The sequence below is a fragment of the Doryrhamphus excisus genome, linkage group LG4 (assembly GCF_037039965.1).
Source record: "Doryrhamphus excisus strain RoL-2023G ecotype Guam linkage group LG4, RoL_Dexc_Guam_v1.1, whole genome shotgun sequence".
NCBI classification, from domain to species: Eukaryota; Metazoa; Chordata; class Actinopteri; order Syngnathiformes; family Syngnathidae; genus Doryrhamphus; species Doryrhamphus excisus.
Genome location: NC_136360.1, coordinates 23,480,756 through 23,507,500, shown reverse-complemented (window position 1 = coordinate 23,507,500; position 26,745 = coordinate 23,480,756). Strand labels below are relative to the sequence as shown.

The 26,745-nt window shown below is 39.7% G+C and overlaps 2 protein-coding genes across 3 annotated transcripts in view; one reads left to right on the top strand and one right to left on the bottom strand.

Moving 5' to 3' along the window:
* Positions 1 to 26,745, top strand: part of palld (palladin, cytoskeletal associated protein) — a 104,481-nt gene that overhangs the window by 50,125 nt on the left and 27,611 nt on the right. The window lies entirely within an intron of this gene.
* On the bottom strand, positions 749 to 18,082 carry LOC131130018 (GRAM domain-containing protein 2B). 2 transcript variants are annotated; one of them, XM_058074051.2, is made up of 13 exons: positions 17,879 to 18,082; positions 7,810 to 7,998; positions 6,611 to 6,674; positions 6,257 to 6,329; positions 6,064 to 6,167; positions 5,850 to 5,948; positions 5,272 to 5,343; positions 5,065 to 5,133; positions 4,177 to 4,273; positions 3,907 to 3,999; positions 2,436 to 2,541; positions 2,175 to 2,282; positions 749 to 856 (listed from the first exon to the last, which is right to left on the bottom strand). In XM_058074051.2, exons 1-13 carry the CDS (start codon positions 17,968 to 17,970, stop codon positions 838 to 840), a joined length of 1,185 nt encoding a protein of 394 aa, XP_057930034.2. In that variant the 5' UTR covers positions 17,971 to 18,082; the 3' UTR covers positions 749 to 837. The 2 variants fall into 2 exon arrangements, with proteins under 2 accessions (XP_057930034.2, XP_057930035.2); XM_058074052.2 differs by having other exon boundaries at positions 7,810 to 7,995.

Sequence of the window (26,745 nt, the reverse complement as noted above, 5' to 3'; positions counted from 1 at the left end):
CTTTTTTTTAAACACATTTCCTGCTCCATTTTAAAAAAAAGACACTTTTGCCATGCGTAACACTAATTTGGTTGCATATTGAAATCTCGCAGGACCGTTTTCCCGATGTTGAAACTTGGACCTTATCGGAAGTGTGCTTAGGATGGAGGAGTCCAGTGGAGTGCCCGGACTGCAGACACGTACATGAACATCAGAGATGCATCATTGGCGAACCTGAACCGGATAGAAGACGGGGACCACTTCCTGTCTCTTCTCCTGAACAACACGTGATGACGCGGGACGACGTCTGATCGTTTAAACTTAAATCACATCAAAGAATGAGGAGGCGATGGAGGGAGAGAGTGAGGAGACCATCAGGAGAAGAAGCCTTTGCGGGCTGATCATCATCATCATCGTCATCGTCGTCATGGCTGCAGGTAAGACATTCAAAGAGAGGCTCCAAGGAGAGTGAAGGGTGAATGCGACGCCATGCGCATCTTTGGCTAGCGCTAATGCAGGTTCGGTGTAGCCCTGTTCAGACGCCATGCTGAGGGGGGAAGGGGGGGGGGGGGTTGCGGAGGGAAAAAAAAAAAGTCCGGTCACATGACCTCCGTTGGCCCGGCAAGACACGCCCACGCTGCAACCAGGCAGGGTGTGGATGCGGTTTTGGCTCAGGTCCCGGTGGCGGCGTCTCCTTTTAGCGGCGGGACGGGAGCGGGGTTAGCCCTTCAAGTTGAAAAGTTGTCTCTGGAATTGCACGGGTGGGACACTTTCTCTCTCTCGACGTGAAATGTCGTCCGCTTGCAGTGACCCTCCCCAAATCACAAGTCAGTCGCTCTCTCCTTTGGTCGCCGAGTGTTATGTGTCCTGGCGGTACCTAATAAAGAGGAAGACACGTGAGTGTGGCGCCGGGAAAGTCAGCAAACAAACACGTCGGGCCACGCCCTTAAATCATTCGATACCACCTTTTCACTCACGGCCATTTTGACACCGAATATTATGAAAAACCCACGCAGCCCAGAGACGGCTGAGGGTGGAATCGAACTGGGGTCTCCTAGCTGTGAGGTCTGCACGCTAACCACTTGACTGATCAGTCACAGCGATACAGAGGCACATATATACGTAAATACGTTTTTTGTTTTAAACATGATTAGAGACCCCATACATAAAATAACACCCCTATAGTCACTTTTACAATCCTATTACCCAACATAGTAGTAAAATGAAAACATAATACTACATACTATATACTCCTGTTTGGATTGTTTACTGTATTTTAAGTAAAAAAGAAAATCCTCTCCAGTTGGATGGAAGTTAAAAATTTGCATAATTTTCCCGCCATTCATTCATTTTCTACTGCTTATCCTCACAAGGGTCGCGGGCATGCTGGAGCCTACCCCAGCTGTCTTCAGGCGAAAGGCGGAGTACATCCTGGACTGGTGGCCAGCCAGCCAATCACAGGGCACATATAGACAAACAACCATTCACACTCACATTCATACCTATGGACAATTTGGAGTGGCTAATTAACCTAGCATGTTTTTGGAATGTGGGAGGAAACCGGAGTACCCGGAGTGAACATGCAAACTCCACACAGAGATGGCTGAGGGTGGAATCGAACTCGGGTCTCCTAGCTGTGAAGCCTGTGTGCTAACCACCCATCCAATGTGCAGCCCTGGTTCAGTATATTTTTCATCAAAATAGTAGTCATGCCAAAAATGTTGTGTTGCTGCTGGATGTTCACAGTATCCGAGTGATGCTGTCGTGGGGGTGCTGGAGCCTATCCCAGCTGTCTTTTGGGCGAGAGGCGGGGTACACCCTGGACTGGTGGCCAGCCAATCCCAGGGCACATATAGACAAACAACCATTCACACTCACATTCATACCTATGGACAATTTGGAGTCGCTAATTAACCTAGCATGTTTTTGGAATGTGGGAGGAGAAAACCCACGCATGCACGGGGAGAACATGCAAACTCCACACACAGATGGCAGAGGGTGGAATTGAACTCGGGTTTCCTAGTTGTGAGGCCTGCGTGCTAACCACTTGTCCAGTTTGTTTCTACCCTTTTGTGTTTTTTTTTTTTTTTTTGAGTTCTCAGTTCAAAAGCGCCAGGACAAGCCGTCGCCTGACACGACGTCGCCTGACACGACGTCGCCTGACACGACGTCGCCTGACGCGACACCAGACTTACCCGCTCTGCAGAGTGAACTCGGGCAAGGCACCGAGTGACGTGAGCTGTTCCTCCAGGGCCACGATACGTAACCCGATGTAGCCCGAGGACAGTAGCAGCAGAACAACCCTGTGGAGCAGAAACAAGCGCCATATGTATTTTGTGGTTTGGCTTCATCGGCAACAAATTTGGTTTCATGGCGACTACTAAGACGGCCGCCATCTTGCATAAGGAGCGTGATATTGACTTAGCGTATTAAGATTACATGAGCAAGACACTTACAGTATCAAGTAGATGAAGAGCAGGGTGTTGAGGGTGCTGGCTTCTCTCTGAACCAGCACGGACTTGGCCTTCTCCGTCACGTTCCAAACCCAGGAGCCAGCTGAAACTGTGGGGGGGGGAGAGGCGGGGCATTAATGTCAATGTCATGATGGCATCTAAATTTAGCAGTCAGGCATCATTTATGTATGAGCAGTCAATCACACACAAGCTGAAAAAGGATTTTTAACTCATTCAATACCACGGACGTTTTTCATCAACTCCAACGCCCGATCCCAATAACATATTTATATGCCTTTTAAGTTTGTTTTTTTACATTTTATTTTTTTTACGAGGCTAATAGATTTCACTTCAGAGCCGTTTCAAGCAATAAAAACGGCCACAAGGGGGCAGAAATGCAATTGATAAGACCTTAGCAGCTAACAGAAGAAGAACACATGACAGGAAGTCACGTTTCAGTTCCAAAAGTTCAGTTCAGTTCCAAACTCTACAAAGATGTCACATTTATGAATACATTATTTTTACGTAAAAAAAAATGTTTTGGTGCACGGTGGCCGAGTGGTTAGCACGTAGGCCTCACAGCTAGGAGACCCGAGTTCAATTCCACCCTCAGCCATCTCTGTGTGGAGTTTGCATGCTCTCCCCGTGAATGTGTGTTTTCTCCTCCCACATTCCAAAAACATGCTAGGTTAATTAGCCACAGGTATGAATGTGAGTGTGAATGGTTGTTTGTCTATATGTGCCCTGTGATTGGCTGGCTGGCCACCAGTCCAGGGTGCACCCCGCCTCTCGCCCAAAGACAGCTGGGATAGGCTCCAGCACGCCCGTGACCCTCATGAGGATAAGCGGTAAAAATTAATGAATGAATGGCGGGAAAATTATGCAAATTTTTAACTTCCATCCAACTGGAGAGGATTTTCTTTTTTACTTAAAATACAGGAAACAATCCAAACAGGAGTATATATGTAGTATTATACTTTTATTTTACTACTATATTGGGTAATAGGATTGTAAAAGTGACTATAGGGGTGTTATTTTATCTATGGGGGCTCTAATCATGTTAAAAAAAGCGTATTTACTTATATGTGCCTCTGTATCGCTGTGACTGATCAGTCAAGTGGTTAGCGTGCAGACCTCACAGCTAGGAGACCCGAGTTCGATTCCGATGTTCTCCCCGGTATATGCGTATATGTTTTATCCGGGTTTCCTCCCACATTCCAAAAACATGCTAGGTTAATTGGTCATAGGTATGAATGTGAGTGTGAATGGTTGTTTGTCTATATGTGCCCTGTGATTGGCTGGCTGGCCACCAGTCCAGGGTGTACCTCGCCTCTCGCCCTTGCTGTCACAAAAGCAAAAAGTGAAAGTTAAGCTGGTTTTCTCCCTTTTTAGTCGGGAACTGATATTTTCCTGAAACATATCTACGCTGATTATAATAATAATAATAATAATAATAATAAATGTGTTGTAATACCTGATAAGGACAGATCCTCCTCTGAAGACGAGCTCCCACTCTGCTGCTCATGCAGGCTCCTGAAAGTGGATGCTTTTCCATTAGGCACGGCGTCTGCAGAGCGTGAAAGAGAGACGTTAACGTTGCACTGCTTTTAGACCTTGGACTTGGACCAACACGAGAAGACATGTCAAGTGTTCCATTATCTATTCGTCAAGGTCGCCGCGTCACATGGATAACCTCGACAAAAAACAGTCTCGTGCTGATCCGCGTGTGACATTGAACACTCGCCTTTGTGCGTGCTGTCAAGGGGTTTGTCCTGTAACGACAGCGAGTCGGAGCCGTCCAACTGGTCAAAGCTGCCATCCAGACTGGAATGGCTGGAGTTCTGTCACCACGGGACACAGGCAATACGTCAATTCCATGAAAACGCAGCATTATCCGTTTTTTGTAACAACACGCCAAAAAAATAAATAAAAAATAAATAAAAGGACAGCTGGGATAGGCTCCAGCCCCCCCACGATCCTCGTGAGGAAAATGCGGTAGAAAATGAATGAAATAAAAGAAAAATAAATAAATAGTATATAATATTATATATTTACATTGTATTCACTTATTTTTTTTTTACTTCAAAGTGTGATAATTTACAGATAAATTATTTTTCTGAAAAGTTGACTATAATAATAATATTAATAATATATGGGAATGGGTGGGAATGGCAAAACTGCAGTTTTTCAATGTGATCCAAATTTTTATTTTAGCTATATTTTGTAATATAATTTTATTCATCAATAGTTTTTGAAAAACATTTTTGACAAGATGGCGAAATTCTAGATTATTTTTTTTATTGGTAAAAAAAAAAAAGACTTTAGGTTTAAAGATTACATTTAATATTTTCCTTAAAAGTTTAAAAGAGAAAAAAAGTTGAAAAAGAATGAAAAAAGGTGAAGAAAAAAATAAATAAAAAAATAAAATAAAATAAAAGAACATTCCTTAAAAGTTTAAAAGAGAGAAAAACAGAAAAATAATGAAAAAAAAGAAGGAAAATAAATAAAAAATAAATAAAATAAAAGAACATTCCTTAAAAGTTTAAAAAGAGAAAAATAGAAAAAGAATGAAAACAAGGAGAAGGAAAAATAAATAAAAGAAAATAAAAGAACATCAACATTACAATCTTACCACAAGTTTGCTCTTGTTGAAGCTGTGCTCACCAGAGGAGATAACTGGGCTGCTGTTTGTACTGGGATCCTGTCAATGAAATACTCATTTAGCACCCGAGTACTGAACGTACAGTATTTGGCAGTCTGACTGCGTAACAACAAATCATCATCAGGCGTGTACAGTTTGGGTAAACTTGAGTGTGTGAGTGTGTCCTGAGACGCTCACCTCCAGCTGAGGGCACACGGAGCGCAGCAGCTGATAACACGCTTCTCGGTTCCGCAGCGAGACAAACAGGAACTGCACAGAACAGACAGAACGTCAGCTACACATCACATCAGCAGTGATGACCCTTGACCTTTTCCTACAGGGAATAAATCACACTGTTTTGTGGCTGAATGCGGCTTATTATTAGGCAAAGATGATGTACTTTTGCCTAAAATGAGCATTTTAAAGCATGTTCGGTGAGATACACAAGCACCAGAGTTTTACAGCAATTTCATAGCAGCTTTGATGAACACACGGAAAACTAAAAAAATCTCAACTCTGAGCGGGAGTCTTATTTTCTGTTACCTTGTCGATAATATTGGTTAGTACATGTGTAAAGTCGACTATAGGGGTGTTATTTCATTTCTGGAGGGCTCTAATAATGTTACAAGCTATTTCGGTTGCAAACAATGTCCTAAATACAAAAATATTCCATTTATAATCAAGAAATCTAACTTATCACCAAATAACCGTGATAAACGAGCCATAGCGACTGTAAATTGCTTCTATAAAAGACGGCGTGTCGGGACGAAACTGACCTTTTCTCCCTCTGTGGTTCGGATGGACAAGGCATTTGGCACCAGTAAAGCGGTGTTCTGCTTCTTGACAATGTGGATGCCGGAAACAGGGACGACCACCTAAAAAAAAATAGGGATCAAATAGAATTCAAACAATATAAGAAAGAGTGTGAATCCCGATTCCAACAGTTTGTTACAACGACAATGGAAATTAGATTGAGGTTAACATGCCTACCTTAGTGTCCTTGAGCAGAACGGAGGAGTGGAAACAGGCATGGCTGTCAGTGATGTACAGTCGACCGTGGTAGGGCACTTCCTTTTGCAGTGCACAGACGTATGCTGGGAGAGGAAGAGGTACATGAATATTTCATTCATGAAATCATCATCATTAACAGTATAGTGTATTGCAGTATTTTTGTCCAACCCACCATGTATCAAGTCTTCACTTTCTGGAATGCCTGGAAACAACTTGTGGAATGTTGCATTGTGCTTTATGAAACTCTGCAAGAGAGAAAAACAAGTCATTATAATAAAGTTATGGATGAAAAGTCAACTAAACCATATTTCTACCCGACTGGATTAATATAAATCGGGTCCAGTTACGCTCCGGTTGCAAAAACTTCCACCGTCACACACCAGGTCACCCCGCCAGGGTCTCAGGTGTGTTGTGCTGCATTCCGAGTAGTGTGACGGCCATGTTTGTACATGCCTCCCAACAAGTGAAATGCATAACTCGGAAGGAGCAAGTATGTGCTTCACTTCAAAACAGAAGGTGGACTTACACTTTGTGTGCCGCTGCCTTCAGTCCTTTCAAAGCTTCTGCAGTCAACGTCAAACGTCTGCGACCTGCACACACACGGAGAACAGGCGTGAGAATAACACTCAGACTTCTTAAAAAAAAAAAAAAAACACGGACAAAATGTGTGTGGTCAGTAACACTACAAGACCAAATGGACTGATTCACGCTCCGACTGTTATTCGATATGCTTGATGTGCCGTGTCGGTCACATGTGTCACACTACAAAAAAGGCCAGTAAGGATAATTCATAATGCCGCCTACAGAGAACATACTAACTCCTTATTTGTAAAATGACAAATACTTCAACTTGCTGATATAGTTCATCTTCAAACAGCTAAAATAATACATAAGGCTAAAAATAAGCAATTAGCTAAAAATGTCATCCAATACTTCTCTACAAGAGAGGAGAAATATGATCTCAGGGAAGAAGTACATTTGAAACACTTCTATGCTAGGACTACGTTATGCTAGCCATAGCATTTCAGTATGTGGAATCAAACTATGGAATGGATTGAGTAAGGGAATCAAACAATGCACAACGATGAGCCAATTCAAGAAACAATACAAGCAGTTGATGTTTGCTAAATCCAAGGCTATATATGTGTGCTATATATATCACTATATTGACACTTACTATGGTACCCATTATGGCATTGGATGCTCATATCACAGAGTACTTCAGTACGTGACAAAAAATTAAAAAATAAAATTAAATTAAAAACATAAAAATTTATCAAAAAAAAATATTATGAAAGCAGGAAGTGAACAAATGTAAGAGTTACTGATTGTAAAAGTACCAGCTGGAGGGGTAGGATTTAATAAGCTTTGCTTCTTCCTACTCCTTTTGGACATGTGGAACTGGGAACTGATTATGGGATGCACTCAATTGGAATCTGATGCATATTAAAATGAAATTAAAGCATTACCATTAGCATTACTATGATGGTGTAGGCGACTGTACACGTTTATATATCCCATACACATACATAGTAAAATCATGTGAGAGGAATGTCTGAGCCATGCGGTCATGTGCATCACGACGCGGCTCAGCTTCTCAAGTCTTGTGACACGAGTTCAACCTGACTGTGAGGAGCACGTCACTGTGTTCATATTTAACCCCCCCCCCCCGTGTGGCTTTTCCTAATTATTATTTTGATAATGTTGTGTGATGTAGTCCCTAACCTCGATAACGGTCTGGTGAGGGTCTTGTGCTGCTCCTGGATCTCCAGCTGAGCAGCCTCCAAGCTCAATGTCTTCCTGGCCTCCACCTTCTTGACACCATCTTTGCTCAAGGTGCTCCTGCTTCTCTTCAACTTGGCTGGCACTCCACCACCACCACCACCGCCACCGCCGCCCTCTACTGGGTAGCTGCTGGACGAGGGAAAAGAAGAATTTAGGACCTGGAATGACTTTGTTTGGTGATCGGTAACACAGAAACACTGGAGCAGTCTCAACCATGAATCTGACTCCAGAATGAGACGGCCTTCTGTTACCACATCAACTGAATGTGTGGTTCATTGAGAAATGTGAGGTGTTAAAAAAAAAAAAAAAGTTCCATCGATGGCAAGAAGCTGTGTGAACGGGGAATTCATTCACAGCAGCAAACTAGGAAATACGAGTTACTGTACAGACTTCTAAAAACCTGGAATTATAATCACCGCAAAACAACAACTCCTTAGTTCAGGGATGTCCCAAGTGCAGCCCCAAAGTGTATTCTAAAAACGGAATTCAACAAGTTCATACTAATAATGGACTTTTCCCACCTACATTACAAAGCTACTTGCATTTTTTTCATTTCAAAATATAAATATGGTCCTTGCATCCTTTCATGGAACGTTTCGGACAGCCCTTATTTATTTAAAAATTCCACTTAACAATGTCTGCCACCCGATTTAACTGAACGTACGTGGCAGTCTAACAAGCTTAGCTTTATGATGTGTTCCAAAACCATAACTCTGCCTTTAAAGTCTTTGGTCCTGGTCTAATTGGCTAACCACCACAGCTGTAAAGGAACAATAGAGATAGCCTTGACAAAAGCAATGATGACAAGTGACCGACACGCAGCCCTCTTCATGATGCAAATGCTGAACACGGCTGAGGTTACAACAAACAACAATACACAACAAGGAAAAGAGAGGAAAAAAAAAAAAAAAAGAGCAACCAACCTGGAAAATTTAAATCTTTTTGACGACCGGAAACTCATATACCTACTGACAGTAGGCATTTCCTTTTTTAAATTAAAAAACTGCCCCCCAACAAAAAAAAACCAAAAAAAATCAGGCTTCATTCCATCACTCCAAAGAGGAAAAGCCAAAGTTGTTGTACAGTCCACGTCATGTTTCATATGACAGGTTAAAGCATGGTCTTCCTGCTGCTGTCTTTGTGTATGAATGCGCTGAAAGAGGAAGCCACTTTGTGCTTGTGGTGGTGTGACACTCCGTAAGAGGGTGACGTCAAACCTAGCCACTCCCCCCCCGAAGCCAAACAGGCATGAAAGAAAGTAGCAGATCACGCACACATAACACAACACGACACAACATAGAAGCACTGCTGTGTTCTAAAACACACTTCCACTGACAATGTTACGTAAACAAAGCATTTTCGGGTTCAAATGTGTTTGTCATGCAAAATAGATGCAAAATGTGAGCCGCTCAAACCGGCCAATCAGGCCCCATCTAGGAGTGGCGTTAGCAAGAGCCAACCCCAAGAGTAACAACACAATGTTAAAAGGTTTTCCATACATTTGCATCAAATGAGGTAGCAAAATGAAATGAAAAACAATGGCATCACACCACAGTGTGGATTGTTGGATGCGCTGCGTGCAGCACCTTAGGGAACTGGGGCAAAGTTCAGACGGCAGGGGAAAGACATGCGATGCAGCCTCGGCTGCAGGGCTACCATGTCATTACGCCCGACTGCATTAGCGGCGTTCGTAAATGCTGGGAGTGGTGGGATAATTCTAGTTCTGGCTTGTAGGCACGTCTATTGCACATGTTTCACACACCCTCCAATGATAGGAGCACTTGCAATAGGAACAAGGCAGAAGCTCCCTAGTGTGCAGAACGCCATTCATGCAAACTAGGGTTGCAGCTAATGATTATTTCCTTAATTCGAATCCAGTCATCACTTAGGCCCTAGACGGACCAATTAGAAAACAGAGACACTATTCAGAGGCTATCGTTCGTTTGTGGGTGTCTGTCAAGAAGGTCAAAAGGGAGTGTTTCTTTTAACACCCAGGGCAACATTAACTGACTTGCCCCTTACTTCATTACCATCCTGTTATAGCACTTCATTTATCCAATTACAAAGAGGCTCTGATATTCCCAAGAGACCCAAATATTCCAATTCCATTCTGGTTATTTGCTCAAACAGGAAAGAATCGAACCTTTGTATACACCTCATTCCCAAAGAAAAGCGCCAATCCCAATGAATATATAATGGGATTCCCATGGGTGGAATATTCCTTTCCCCAATCCGATTGAGGTATCTTGTACCCGCTCAAACGGAAAGTTGTCAGACTATGTTGGTCGTCTTCTTCTGTTGTTTATTGGCGGTTGGCAAGCTGCTTTGGTGTGCATTATCGCCATCTGTGGAACACAATCTAAACCCTTCTATACGCCATTCACAAGTCCACTTTTATTCAAAAAGAAAATACATATCTATATAAAACATGTGCCGAGCTTAATTATAAAATATTAGCAAGATTGAACTTTATCTTTTCCTGTTCCCGGGTGCGTTCTTTCAGCGAATGCTGAGATATGACGTAACACGCAGATCCAGACGTTCTTTGATTTAAAAAAATGGAGGCGAGCAATCGGCACTGGACTGCTAAGCAAGTTTTTGATTCAAACTAAATTTCAAGACTGGACAAAGGAAAAACTGGCAATACGGAGTTATTCCGACAAGGGAAAGAAAAACTCCAGGAAGTCGGTATCAGCTGATGTTGGTGTTTACGCTTTACTGGGCATGCCCTATTGACTATTCGGTTTGATTATAGCGACGCACGTAGACAAGAGATTGGAATATTCCTTTCCATGGATACCATTGCTTTCGGAAAGATTCCATTCGGAGAGAGAAAAACTCCTCATGTAAACATGGCTAGTGACTGGTTAAAACAGAATTGAACTGACTAACTTGACACAGAACTGATGTCAACTACTTTTAAAAAATGACTAAAATTAAACTACAATCCCAGTAATGTGCAATGTTTGTAGTGGGGACGGTAACCGTAAAATGGTCCAAAACAAATGAGTCATTTTTAAATATTTTAGTCTCCTAACACCTTGGCCAAAAGGACACCATTGCGAAACATGCAAAGGTTGTAGTCTGAAACAGAAGATTATTTTGTACCGGGAATATTGTGTAGTAAAGTGTTTTACTGCACATCTTTACAACAGAAGTCAGAGGCCTTGACCTTTGACCGGGTTCCCGGATTGAGCAGTGACAAATCACCTGAGCAGATTAAACCTCAACCCCATTGTGTAATGACATAATTGCTATGACTAACAGTAGCTAATAGAGCAAATGGCGCGCTGCGAGAAAGATTCCATTAAATCTGCACTCTGATGCTCGACACGTGGCATGTTTGTGAAATTAAAATCACTGACGACCATTGCGTTTGTATATGCATTTGTTCCAGTTCACCAAAATGACAACCACAAGCTAAAACTGTCAACCCTTATTTTAAAATCAGTCAAATTCAGAGGTTTGGTAAGCTTACCTTGCCACAACTTCAGATGAGTGATTGGCGGCCACAGCCTTTTGCTGGTTTAACAAGGCTTCTCTTCTATCCATGCCAAAAAAATCCTACCCTCCACGAGTTTCCCGAGCTGCGATGCCTTAAACCTCGACTGGAGAGACCTTTTGCACTTAGACCCAGAACATGGACTGACTAATAATACAATGGGAGTAAAGGTCTTTCTTTGCGTCGTTACAGCAACACCCTTAGACCGAGTGGCAGTACAGAGACTATAGAGGAGGAACCTCACAGGCTGTGGTCAAACAATTAACACAAAGAATAGTTTGGGGGTCCGAGCCCAAATTCTTTCTATAATCTTTGTCTCCTTATGGTAGTCTGAGCCTGTGTTGTTGTGGAAATGGCTGTAGCAGTGGGTGGTAGATGGTTGCGGAGGTGGGGGGTAAGAGAGATTTACCTTTAAAAAAGATGCAGCTTAATGAGTTGGTTTCAAATGCGGAGTCTACAATAGACATGGTAATTGTAAACCTGGTCTTTGTACAGGACACAAAATGTGAGCGGATGAGGGAAGCTTGGAAACAAATTTGTATTAATAGTCAGCAAAATTAGCAATTAGCTAGTTAGAACAGTGGCATTGATAATTCATTATTGAACTGAATATGGACAGGAATCACGGGTATGTTTATGCAATACTAACCAATTAAGTTTTGTCAAAAGATCTGTAAAAATGTCTAAAATTCAAACTACGATCACAGTAATGTGCCATGTTCAGGGCTCGACAATAACGATGTACCGATTGCCTGGGGCAAGTTAAAACAAAAATCCAATCAGTGATATTCCCGTCGGGAAACTTTGGCATGCCATACTGCCAAGAGTTTTTTTAAAGCGTTTTTTGTTGGGTGTTGGTAAAACACGGACTGCGTAATTCCGGTGGTTTATTTAGACCGCGGTCCGTGTTTTACCCACACCTGTTCTTGTTTGCGATCAACCAATCAGCGATGGTTTGACTAGGAAAACATCTATCATGGCGTCCCTTCCAACATTGTCTAATACCAAAAAACAGCAAAAAGTGATGAAGCAGTGCCTCCTAAACAAGTTTTTTTCATTTAAAAATCAAATGATGGCACAGGTGAGTGAATCACATTGCTGTGACAATTTGAAGTGGTCACAATGAAACACCACCCATTAGATCCAATACCAAGTGCTGATTTTTGCACAAGCTACAAAATCTAGCGCTTCCATTTCTCTGTGGATTTTCCTCACCTTTGCTTCACAAATTATTGTTTGATCATTGAGGATTTTTTTTCTGGATTAAAAACACTTTACTAGTACACAAATGTGTCTATTCAATAATGTTTCATTGTGGTGCACAACTTCTAAATATCACTGCTTACTACGACTACCATGTATAAGGCAGTATGGCATGCCATGTTAACATACATCTACACTATTATTATTATTATTATTATATACTCAGACATTCCTCCAAATACAATGCGTCAGTACTATTATCTGATGAATTATCAGCATATATTGATGCTAAATATATTCAACATTTTCATTTCATTTTACATGGGGCAAGTAGTTGTCACCTTAAGGATTCCCCATGGGTAAGTCATTTTTGTTATTAATGTAGAGCCCCGCATGTTTGTGGTTGGAACGGTGATGGTCAAATGGTCCAAAACTAATTTGTGTCAGAGTGCCATCTTCTGGAGAGCTATGGACTACTGTCCTCTTATCCAGCACTCAGCTGCATCGCCATGGCGATAATCATGTCTATCTTAAGTCTGCTTTTGAACAAACATTACACAAAAAGTCCATCCCTCGGCAACATAAAGCGTCCACTTTTGGTTTTAACACACTGATCATTTATCTTCTATATATCTGAGAAAATAAAAGAAGTAAAGTATGATTCTGGGTCATTGGGATTAAGCGTGTTTGAGCTTCTACAGAACAGGGGCAAGGAAGTGAGCTGGATTCATCATCAGGGCAACATAAAATGAAGTTAGTGGAATCTTACCAGGCCTCAGTCTGAAGAAAAACTGTGTATATGTGTGTGTCATGTGGAAAAGAGCACGTCAGTGCGCACGTGTTAGTGAATTTGAGAGTTTTTTGAGGGAGTCATGTGGTCCAATGCACACAGCGTCTCTCATCACTTGGTCTATGCAAACCGACGATGCAGACAGAGATGTTCTTTCTTCGTGGCTTCTCTGCCAGCACTCTGGAGAGAATGGAGAATGGAGACTGGGCGCTACCATCATGCCTCCTGACTTACTGTAAATCAATGAGATAGGGCTGGTCTGAATCTAATTTCCTTTTAAAATGGTCCTGGCCTTCGCTTATGCTGATGTTTACACAAGACAGGACTGACCAGTCGTCTGTGAAAATACACAAGTGAAGTTTTTGTATATGCTTGTATTTACTTTACAGTTATGGTGGCCATTTATTATTTACCAAAGTCTTCAGTAATACCTCACATACTGTATATGCTGCGAAAGGACATTGACCAGACCACGATAAACGATTCATTGTTAATGGATAGAATATTTTCTTTGTTTTTTTTATCTTGTAGTTTATTTAAAACTTGTTTGACTTTCCGAATACAGTTTAGCATTAGAGCCCTATAGACATAAAATAACATACCTATAGTGACCTTTATACTCCTGTTATTCATTGATTACAAGACTAGAGATAGCTGCAAGCTAGCCAGCAAAACAGTTAGCCTCAAATTTATTTCCTTTAAACTTAAGGCAAAAACTTACCACTTCCACACTTAACGGAACAATGCACAACGATGAGCAAATTCAAGAAATAATACAAGCAGTTGACTGGTTGAAGAACCAGTCATGATGTGCTATATATATCACTATATTGACACTTACTATGGTACACATTATGGCATTGTATGGGCATATCACCTCATACTGCGGTACGTGACAAAAAAAAAAATACTTAAACTATATTAGGAAAGCAGGAAGTGAACAAATGTAACAGTTACTGATTGTAAAAGTACCAGATGGAGGGGTAGGATTTAATAAGCTTTGCTTCTTCCTACTCCTTTTGGACATGTGGAACTGGGAACTGATTATGGGATGCACCCAATTGGAATCTGGTGCATGTTCAAATGAAATAAAACCATTACCATAATGGGAGGAGAACTCCCCCCCCCCCCCGGTTTCACTTAAACATAAAAACATAAAACATAAATAAATGTACATACATACAAAATAAATCAAACCACAACAACAACGACGACAAGAGGGGCGACTGCGCTAGTCACAATCCAGCTAAAACTCAACTCTGAACCCCTGACGTCACTTCCTGTCCACACATCCGCAAGACATTTATTGCAACACACACGAGAACGAGTTTTATTTATGTTTTAAATGGCTTATTTTGTCAGATTATATCTACTATGCTGGGTAATACAAACGTAAAGGTGACTAATATAACTGCTATAACTTAACTCTGAAATATTCCATTTATAATAAGGTGGAATCCAACTTTGCGGAAACTTAGTCAGGTCTGGAACCAATAAAGGGTGATAAACTAGGGACTTTAGGGAGGTTATTGTGAGTCCTGAAAGGGCTTTTTGTCTTAACATGGCACCAAGGGCAAACCAGTGGTCAGTAGCACCACCTCCACGCAGGCGACACATGACTTCGGCTATCTATGACCGGCTGGTTTGTGTGCCGCCCTTCAGCATTCCTTCTTACGTGATCCAAACCTCCTCTCGAGCTCCCAGCACATCCCAGGCTCAAGACACTGAAGTTCAACGCTGTATGCAAAAAGGTTTTTTTTCTCGCCAGCAACATGATATTTGCATGGCCGCCCCACCCAATTTACCACAAGCTCTACAAAGCCAACATCAAACCTGAGAAATGCCATGAGAACCTGGCCTTTCAGACGACTCCGTGCATCAGGGTTTCGTTTTTCACCCCAGCAATTGAACTACTTATCGTTGCATTTCAGCCTCATTAGTAAGATGTATGTGGAGTATATGGGAATTATATCAGACTAAACAAAGAGATGAAATCGTCATGGTGGGACTAGAGCTGGGACGACGTGTCCACGTCCTCTCATGGCATCGACACAAGAACTGCATGTCAATGCGCCTTCACTCGGAATTAGCTGTGGGCAAAACCGTTCATTTCAGTGAACAGGATCATTCCACTTCACTCAGTAAAAAGATCCGTTCATTTCGGTCAATTGGTCGTTAGCCTGTGATCTCCCCCCGTGCATAGACCCGGTTAGTCGTGTTGAGTCAGTCCGTTCACTCGTGTTCACGTTCGTTCCGACTCAACAGCTCACCAACTAGTGCCGTGCCGGTCATGAACAAAACGGCCGGCGGACTGAACGGGTATTTTATGCGCGGTTCATTCGTTCGCAAAAAAGAACTAGTTCTAGTAGAGCCACACCAGCCAACTCAGAATCAAAACATGGCGGCGGCCGCCTGAAAGTTTCAGTGAGTCCAGCCAGAAGAAAAGATCGTGCGAACGATAGAGCGAACGATAGAGCGAGCGATAGAGCGAGCGAATGACAGATAGAACAACAGAATGACAGAACGAACGATAGCTAGCTAGAACGACAGCTAAAACGACAGCTAAAACGACAGCTAGAACGACAGCTAGAACGACAGCTAGAACGACAGCTAGAACGACAGCTAGAACGATAGATAGATCGAGCTAGAACGATAGCTAGAACGATAGCTAGAACGATAGCTAGAACGATAGCTAGAACGACAGATAGAACGACAGCTAAAACGACAGCTAAAACGACAGCTAAAACGACAGCTAAAACGACAGCTAAAACGACAGCTAAAACGACAGCTAAAACGACAGCTAAAACGACAGATAAAACGATAGCTAGAACGATAGCTAGAACGATAGCTAGAACGATAGCTAGAACGACAGATAGAACGACAGCTAGAACGACAGATAGAACGACAGATAGAACGACAGCTAGAACGACAGCTAGAACGACAGCTAGAACGACAGCTAGAACGACAGCTAGAACGACAGATAGAACGACAGCTAGAACGACAGCTAGAACGACAGCTAGAACGACAGCTAGAACGACAGCTAGAACGACAGATAGAACGACAGCTAGAACGACAGCTAGAACGACAGCTAGAACGACAGCTAGAACGACAGCTAGAACGACAGCTAGAACGACAGACAGAACGACAGACAGAACGACAGACAGATCGATAGACAGATCGATAGACAGATCGATAGACAGATCGATAGACAGATCGATAGATAGATCGATAGATAGATCGATAGATAGATCGATAGATAGATCGATAGATAGAACGATAGATAGAACGATAGCTACAACGATAGCTACAACGATAGCTACAACGATAGCTACAACGATAGCTACAACGATAGCTACAACGATAGCTACAACGATAGCTACAACGATAGCTACAACGATAGCTACAACGATAGCTACAACGATAGCTACAACGATAGCTACAACGATAGCTACAACGATAGCTAGAACGATAGCTAGAACGATAGCTAGAACGATAGCTAGAACGATAGCTAGAACGATAGCTAGAACGATAGCTAGAACGATAGCTAGAACGATAGCTAGAACGATAGCTAGAACGATAGCTAGAACGATAGCTAGAACGATAGCTAGAACGATAGCTAGAACGATAGCTAGAACGATAGATAGAACGATAGATAGAACGATAGCTAGAACGATAGCTAGAACGATAGCTAGAACGATAGCTAGAACGATAGCTAGAACGATAGCTAGAACGATAGCTAGAACGATAGCTAGAACGATAGCTAGAACGATAGCTAGAACAGACTAATCAGGGACTTTCAGGGATTAATCGATGCATCGAAAAACCATTTTCTAGATTAATCGATTACAGAAATAATCGTTTTAACCCAGCCCTAAGTGGGACGGAACCAGACGACGAAACAAAAACACGCAAATCGATATCATCCATGGAAATGACTTTCATTTGTGAGGAACGTGGAGGCTCAGGAGGACAAGCTGATCTAAGCATGAGATACATTTATATAACATCAAGTACCACCTGTGACTGACTCATGGGAGCTAAAAATAGGCCTTTCTCAGAAAACAGGCTTGCTGGTCCCATGGGTGACAGGGTGGGGGGGGGGGGGGTCACAGGAGAGTCCACAGGAATCTAAATAACACAAGCACCTGCACAGCCGCATCTTGGGGATATAAAATATTTAAAGTCACACACCGAAATATATTCCCTTTAAACACGACTTCCGTCCATGTTGAGGTAAACTAAGACAGATGGTATCTTCCCCTAACTAGCTAACTGGTTAGCATTAGCCAATGTAGCAGTCTCGAAAAATACGTAAGTCTTGACATTTCAAATGCTTAACTCTCACTTTGTAATTCGCGTCGGATAGACAAGTGTAATGACATTAGTGGGATATATAAAGGAAATAGTGCTGACACCCACGACATTATAACGGTTAGCATCATCCGCTCGATGGGTGATGCTCGCCGGCAGACAGCGAGCGGCTCAAGCTAGTCGCCACCATCCGTTTCGCTTACCTCTCTTTCATGAAGTGCTTGATTCTGACGATGGCCTTTTCGTCGATCTTCTTGAGAAAGGTTTTTAACCTGTCTCTCTTGTTTTCAAGCATTCTTCCCTCCGCCAGTGGGGGTCAGTTTGTGTGGAAGCCAAGTGCCACGCCGAGATCCGCTGCTCTTGTTTGGATTCTGCCTTCACCCCCCCCGCCCGGTGTCACCCGCTGATTATGATAATGATCTCCAATCGGACCAAGCCTGAGGACCAATCAGCGTCGAGGACGACTATGGAAAAAACGGTCATGTCAGCCGGAACATCCAATCAAAATGAAGTAGTTGGCTTACTCGGACCGCCCATTGCCTTATATGGAAAAAAAGGGGTTGTCCTTATTTCGAGTATCCTGAAGGGCCTGTATTAGTATTGAAAATCCGGGGCCATGTCATCAATAATTTACTTTAGGCGTTTTCATTTCACGTGTTAGCAACATATGGAATCCACATTCGTCTAAATGTGACTCCACAGAAAATAAACACAAAATAATCCCTTCTGAATGTTTGTTTATCAACCACAAACAGGATGTTAAATTTCATATGCATTCTACGATGATAAAAGCATGCACAGATCATGATAATAAAACAAATATTTGGTATTATTATGTTTATAGTTTGCAGTGCTGGAGTTGTAGAAAGATATATTTGTATATCTATCATCTGTCAGTAAGCATGAATGGATGGGTGTAACCAAATAATGCTTTCTTTAAGGGCGCTTGCACCGCCATTATCCGTAACGGGAATGATGTGATCCGTGATCCCGTCCTTTGGCACGAGTGACAATGACAAGTTCTTAATGATACTTTTCATCATAGAAATAGAAGAAAAACTCAAAATAATCACTAGACTCATCCACGACTACATTTGCATCATCGGTGTCCTTTAATTAACGCAAACAAACCTCTCGCAAGTAATTAATGATGGTCGCCACCTGACATGACATGAGACATGACATGTGACATGGGGATCAAACCGCCGCCTTTATGAAAATGGTCTGGCTGGACTCTGATGTCAATATCCGTTTCATGGTCGTAGATTAAATAACCACGCCAAAGATTAACCCCCATCCTGTAAGTTACAGTAAAGTTATCGTGTCAAGGAAATTGTCATCGTAAAAGACATATATTGCTGAAGCGGCCATGTTTTTTCTTATCTGACCTCATTTGGTGTGAACTTTAGCAAACATTTGGCTGAGAGCTCTGACGTAGTAAAGTCCTTGAGCAACATTTTATTCCATTTGCGGATGTCCTTGACACGAGGGCTCCATGGAAGGTTATGAATTGTAAGAAAATGTGTGCATTAATAACGCAGAAGCACATATTTGTGCACTTTTTTGGCCTGGGAAGTGAGAGGAACCTCCTATGGAATGATGGAGGGTCTCTGTAAAATCCCAAAATAGCACAGAAGACCACATTTCTTTTTTTTTTTTTATGTTTTTAAAAAATTTTTAATTTCATAATGCATTTTTATTCATTATTTCAGCCTCAAAAAATGTTCTTTATGATTTTGCATATAGGCCCCAGCACACCCCTGTGACCCTAATGAGGATAAGCGGCATAGAAAATGGATGGATGGAATTATTTCAATTATTATTTAACTTTATTATTATTGAATATTTTATCCAACGCAATCTTTCCGGTTTGGGATGTGAGGCAAACTTCCCACAGTCCCGGTAGAACCCACAAATGGCAGAAAATGACACTTTTCCAAGGGTCCATATTCAATGGGGGTCTTAGTTGGTCCCGGAAGTTGGGGGCAACCTCCAACACATTATTTTTTAATGTCGCTCCACCGCAACCTTTCTGGTCTGGGATGTGAGGGAAACGTTCCACAGTTCCGGCAGAACCCACAAATGGCAGAAAATGACACTTTTCCAAGGGTCCATTTTCAATGGGGGTCTTAGTTGGTCCCGGAAATTGGGGGCAACCTCCGACACATTATTTTTTAATGTCGCTCCACCGCAACCTTTCCGGTCTGGGATGTGAGGGAAACTTCCCACAGTCCCGGTAGAACCCACAAATGGCAGAAAAGGACACTTTTCCAAGGGTCCATTTTCAATGGGGGTCTTAGTTGGTCCCGGAAGTTGGGGGCAACCTCCGACACATTATTTTTTAATGTCGCTCCATCGCAACCTTTCCGGTTTGGGATGTGAGGCAAACTTCCCACAGTCCCGGTAGAACCCACAAATGGCAGAAAATGACACTTTTCCAAGGGTCCATATTCAATGGGGGTCTTAGTTGGTCCCGGAAGTTGGGGGCAACCTCCGACACATTATTTTTTAATGTCGCTCCACCACAATCTTTCCGGTTTGGGATATGAGGGAAACTTGACATAGTCCCGGCAGAACCCACAAATGGCAGAAAATGACACTTTTCCAAGGGTCCATATTCAATGGGGGTCTTAGTTGGTCCCAGAAGTTGGGGGCAACCTCCCACACATTATTTTTTAATGTCGCTCCATCGCAACCTTTCCGGTTTGGGATGTGAGGGAAACTTCCCACAGTCCCGGTAGAACCCACAAATGGCAGAAAATGACACTTTTCCAAGGGTCCATATTCAATGGGGGTCTTAGTTGGTTCTGAAAGTTGGGGGCAACCTCCCACACATTATTTTTTAATGTCGCTCCACTGCAACCTTTCTGGTCTGGGATGTGAGCGAAACGTTCCACAGTTCCGGCAGAACCCACAAATGGCAGAAAATGACACTTTTCCAAGGGTCCATTTTTTTTTTTACCCCCATTTTCAATGTGGGTCTTTAGTTGGTCCGGGAAGTTGGGTCCAGGAACCTCTCACACATTCATCAGGGATCCCGTCAGGACCCAAAAACAGCAGAAAAGGCCACTTTTCAGAGGGTTCTTGTTTATGCATTTTTCCTGGTCCACCAATGTCACTGGAATGGTACTTTTCTGGCCTGGGGGTGGGGGGGGCACGTTAGGTGAGGACCTCAGGGGAGGTCACATAAGCACCTCCCACTTTTCCCGAGAGAAGCGTACTATGTTCTTTGACTTCCAACACAGTTTTGTAAACATAGTTGACCGCACCCAGACGTCAAACTCTACCGAGGAACCGATTGTCTCCAAATGTCGAAAAGCAGAGCAGCTTGGCAGTGTGGAACTTCACAAGAACTCAACCCTCACACAGATCCTCTGGGGATCTGAAAAGGAAATGACACTTTTCCGAGGGAAGTGATGCAACGAGCAGGTGTCTTAAAAAGTGAGAAGGAACACGTTTAGTGTGCAGAACATCTTCGTGACGCATGAGTCATTCCTTGAGCAAACACGGGGAACCCAGGAAATGTACATAATAGTAATAACTCCAGCATTGGAGTCAAACCCGCAGCACAAAACCCTTGCCCTGCTGTATATACAACTAAACTAACAATACTTAACAAACTAAAGGAACAGTTCCGAAATGTGGTAAAGAAAGTACTTTCACATCCATACTACTAAAGGAAGTACTTCCACATAATGACTCGCTCCAGAACTTGGTAAAAGTTCAAGAAATATAAACATAATCAAATGTATATTCAGGGAATTAAGACACATTACTGCACGTTCTGCAAATATTGACATTGGATGACATCTTAAAAGCGGAATTATTTACAGTGGAATGAGTCAACATTTCAAATAGAAAACATGGAACGCCGGCAGGTCCTTTGGCTCCCTTAGTGAAAAATACTGGAGCCTATCCCAGCTGTCTTGGAGCCTGGACTGGTGGCCAGCCAGCCAATCACAGGGCACATATATAGACAAACAACCATTCACACTCACATTCATACCTATGGACAATTTGGAGTGGCTAATTAACCTAGCATGTTTTTGGAATGTGGGAGGAAACCGGAGTACCCGGAAAAAACTCCAAACAAACTCCACACAGAAATGACAGAGGGTGGGATTGAACTTGGGTCTCCGAGCTGTGAGGCCTGCATGCTAACCACTCATCCGCCGTGCAGCCGTATGAGTTCATATTATGTCTAATATGTCTTATGTTCTCTTATTATACAAACTATATTGGGTAATACAAACGGAAAGGTGACTATAGGGGTGTTATTTCCTGTCTAGAGGGCTCTAATAATTTTAACAAATGTGTAATTAAACTACATAAATGTTCTATTTATAAGTAAAAAATACTACTATGATGCCTATATGTCTGCAATACATATGCAGCCCTGTACTTAGTATAGTACAATGTTTAGTGGTAATGGTAATGGTAATGGTTTAATTTCATTAATTACAATTGAGTGCATCCCATAATCAGTTCCCAGTTCCACATGTCCAAAAGGAGTAGGAAGAAGCAAAGCTTATTAAATCCTACCCCTCCATCTGGTACTTTTACAATCACTAACTGTTACATTTGTTCACTTCCTGCTTTCCTAATATAGTTGAAGTTTTAAATTAAATTAAATTAAATGTGTAAAATATATAACCTGGCCCCAGTCCAAAGTAATAATTTAATTTAATACTTTTAAATTAAATTAAATTAAATTAAATTAAATTAAATTAAATTAAATTAAATTAAATTAAATTAAATTAAATTAAATTAAATTAAATTAAATTAAATTAAATTAAATTAAACATCAACTGCATTGTTTGATTTCCTTACTCAATCCATTCCATAGTTTGATTCCACATACTGAAATGCTATGGCTAGCATAACGTAGTCCTAGCATAGAAGTGTTTCAAATTTAGTTCTTCCAATATTAGTACGTATTATTGTTGATATCCTAACAAGAGCATGTTATCCAAATGCCAATTTTTTTTTTTAACTGTCATTTTACATAACATGTGCCATAGTGGTTATGTTTTTTTTTTAATTAATTGTTTATAAACACAAAGGGTGGGCCAAGAACAAAAACAGCAGCGATATTATGATGGCTATTATTACTTAGACATTCCAAATAATGAGATTGAAACGCATTCCGTTGTAGTACTCGTCAAGCAATATTATGGGAAAACAACCTCATAACAAACTTTGTTATGTAAGAAGTTGCTAACAAAATCTTTGCTTTAACAGAGGAGATATTGGACACATGATGTTATCACGCATGTCTTTGCATGGAGCACAAGCGTCGTACTCATCGCTCGGATGTCTTATGATGTCTTATCGCTTAGAAGAGGAAAAAGGTTTGAAAGAAAGGTCATCGTTGTTATCGGAGGTCAGACCATAATAGTCAGGCATCACCTTGGCCCGGAAAAAACAAGCCACGGCGCACATAATACACTGTACACCAGGGGTCTCAAAGTCAGTTTACTTGGGGGCCACTGGAGCTCGGGTCTGGGTGAGACTGGGACGTATCAAAAACAAAACAAAAAAAACAAAAAACAACTAAAAAAACAAACAAACTAAAACTAACTAAAAAAAAAACAAAACAAAAAACAAATAAAAAAAACAAAAAACAACTAAAAAAACGAACTAACTAAAACTACCTAAAAAACCCCAAAACAACCCAAACAAAAAACCCCAAAAACAAAAAAAACAACAAAATAAACAAAAAACAAAAAAAAAAAACTAACTAACTAAAACTAACTAAAAACAACAAACAAAAACAAAATAAGCAAAAACAACTAAAAAAAACTTCAGGTTTAAAAAACAAAAAAACAAAAACGCATTTATTAACAACAAAAAAATTAAAAAAAACTTCGCTTTGGTTCCAACTTTCTAAAAGAAAAGCTCTGATAAAACAAAAAAACTAACTAATTAAAACTACCTAAAAAAACCCCAAAACAACCCAAACAAAAAACCCCCAAAAACAAAAAAAAAACAAAATAAACAAAAAACAACTAAAAAAACTAACTAACTAAAACTAACTAAAAAAAAACAAAACAAAAACAAAATAAGCAAAAACAACTAAAAAAAACCCTCAGGTTTTTCAAAAAAAACCAACAACCCAAAAACACGTTTAACAACAAAAAAATTAAAAAACCTTCGCTTTGGTTCCAATTTTCTACAAGAAAAGCTCTGATAAAACAAAAAAAACTAACTAACTAAAAAAAAACAAAAAAATAACAAACAAACAAAAACAGAATAAACAAGAACAACTAAAAAAACTCAGGTTTTTCCAAAAAAATAACAAACAAACAAAAACAGAATAAACAAAAACAACAAAAAAAAAACTCAGGTTTTTCCAAACCCCCCCCCCAAAAAACGCATTTATTAAAAACAAAAAAATAAAAAACCTTCGCTTTGGTTCCAATTTTCTACAAGAAAAGCTCTGATAAAACAAAAAAAAACTAACTAACTAAAACTAACAAAAAAAAAAACAAAAAACAAACAAAAAAAACTAACAAAAACAAAATAAACAAAAACAACTAAAAAAACCTCAGGTTTAAAAAAAAAATGCATTTATTAAAAACAACAATTTTTTAAAAACTTCGCTTTGGTTCCAATTTTCTACAATAAAAGCTCTGATAAAACATTCCACTGTTCTCAAATATCTTACTTTTTATTTTTCTGCAAAAAATAAGATGAAAAATAAATAAACAAATCAAGAATAAAGAAAATCAATCAATCAGTAATAAATAAATATAATAATAATAATAAAAACTTAAGAAAGCACATATAGTTGGTGGGTAGACAAATGATATTTTTCAGATTAAAATGAACAAAGCATTATTAGAGCCCTGTAGACATGACAAAACACGACTATAGTCACATTTATACTCTTTTTATTTACAACATATTGCGCAACTGCAGGGTCTTGAGACACATGCTAACTCGCTAAACTAGAGAGCTAGCGACCTAAACGGTAGCCTTCAAGTTATTTCCTTTCAACTTAAATAGCCAAAAACTTACCACTTCCACACGGATAGGGAGGATAACTATTAACAGTTATTTAACCTTTAACATGAACATGAATCAAACGTAATCATTTTTTCTGGGTACATGATACCATACAGCATCCATATCAAACTAACATTAAACTTTCATATCAAGGCGGGGGCCTCAAACTAGTGTCCTGCGGGCCACATTTGGCCCGCGGGCTGCGTGTTTGAGACCCCTGCTGCACACCCTGCAGCTGATTTTGATGCAAAATAAAAGGGATAGCGGTATAAGCGGCGAGAGTATAAGTATAAAGTATTAATTCCTGTCCGACCTTTCACTTCCAGCCTCAGGCAAAGTAAACGATGGTCACATGACTTGAAGTAACTTTGCTGGGCGTGTCACTTTTGTTTTTTGTGATTCACAATAAGAATGACCATGGTTGCTGGTCTTATGGTCGCTATGACGATCCGCCTGAAAAGCATCTTTGTGTGACGGCGTCCACATCGCCGTCACGTTGCCATGACTTGTTTTCACTTTAACTTAAGAATGGAATTTTCTTGGAATTTCCACACTGACTTTGTTAGCATTTTCCGCATTTGATCATAAGAGAAAAACAGGGTGTTTGCACGATCAATGTCACATGGGGAATATGCTGGGAATACTTTTTTTTAATAATATCATTCATGGGGCGACGTGGCTCCATTCACTCCGTGATTGCCCTGACCTTCCCAGTTTCAAATAACAACAACAAAACTAACTAACTAAAACTAATTAAAAAAAACAAACAAAATAAACAAAAAACAACTAAAAAAACAACCAAAGAAACAAATAAAAAACAAAAAAACAAAATAAACAAAAAACAACAAAAAAACTAACTAAAACTAACTAAAAAAAACACAATAAACAAAAAACAACAAAAAAACAAACTAAAACTAACTAAAAAAACAAACAAAAAAAAACCAAAAAAACCAAAATAAACAAAAAGCAACTAAAAAAATTAACTAACTAAAACTAACTTAACAAAAACACAATAAACAAAAAACAACAAAAAAACTAACTAAAAAAAACAAACCAAAAAAACAAAAAAAAACAAAATAAACAAAAAACAACTAAAAAATCACATTGAACAAAAAACAACAAAAAACTAACTAAAAATAACTAAAAAAAACAAACAAAAAAACAAAATAAACAAAAAACAACTAAAAAAACAACCAAAGAAACAAATAAAAAACAAAAAACAAAATAAACAAAAAACAACTAAAAAAACTAACTAACAAAAACTAACTAAAAAAAACACAATAAACAAAAAACAACAACAAAAAAAATAACTAAAACTAACTAAAAAAACAAACCAAAAAAAACAAAAAAACAAAATAAACAAAAAGCAACTAAAAAAATTAACTAAATAAAACTAACTTAAAAAAACACAATAAACAAAAAACAACAAAAAAACTAACTAAAAAAACAAACCAAAAAAACAAAAAAACAAAATAAACAAAAAACAACTAAAAAATCACAATGAAGAAAAAACAACAAAAAACTAACTAAAAATAACTAAAAAAAAAAAAAAAAAAAACAAAAAACAACTAAAAACAACAACTAAAGAAACAAATAAAAAACCAAAAAACAAAATAAACAAAAAACAACTAAAAAAACTAACTAACTAAAACTGACTAAAAAAAACACAATAAACAAAAAACAACAACAAAAAAAATAACTAAAACTAACTAAAAAAACAAACCAAAAAAACCAAAAAAACCAAAATAAACAAAAAGCAACTAAAAAAATTAACTAACTAAAGCTAACTTAAAAAAAACACAATAAACAAAAAACAACAAAAAAACTAACTAAAAAAAACAAACCAAAAAAAAACAAACAAAATAAACAAAAAACAACTAAAAAATCACAATGAACAAAAAACAACAAAAAACTAACTAAAAATAACTAAAAAAACAAACAAAAAAACAAAATAAACAAAAAACAACTAAAAAAACAACCAAAGAAACAAATAAAAAACAAAAAAACAAAATGAACAAAAAATAACTAACCAAAACTAACTAAAAAAAACACAAAAAACAAA

Bases quoted from the DNA above. Each gene is read 5' to 3' on its own strand.
- LOC131130018 (XM_058074051.2), bottom strand. From the start codon at position 17,970: ATGCTTGAAAACAAGAGAGACAGGTTAAAAACCTTTCTCAAGAAGATC. The intron at 6,330-6,610 runs GTAAGTCCACCT...TCTCTCTTGCAG, and splicing joins AAGGCAGCGGCACACAAAGT to AGTTTCATAAAGCACAATGC. The intron at 2,542-3,906 runs GTATTACAACAC...CCCCCCCCACAG, and splicing joins GGAGGATCTGTCCTTATCAG to TTTCAGCTGGCTCCTGGGTT.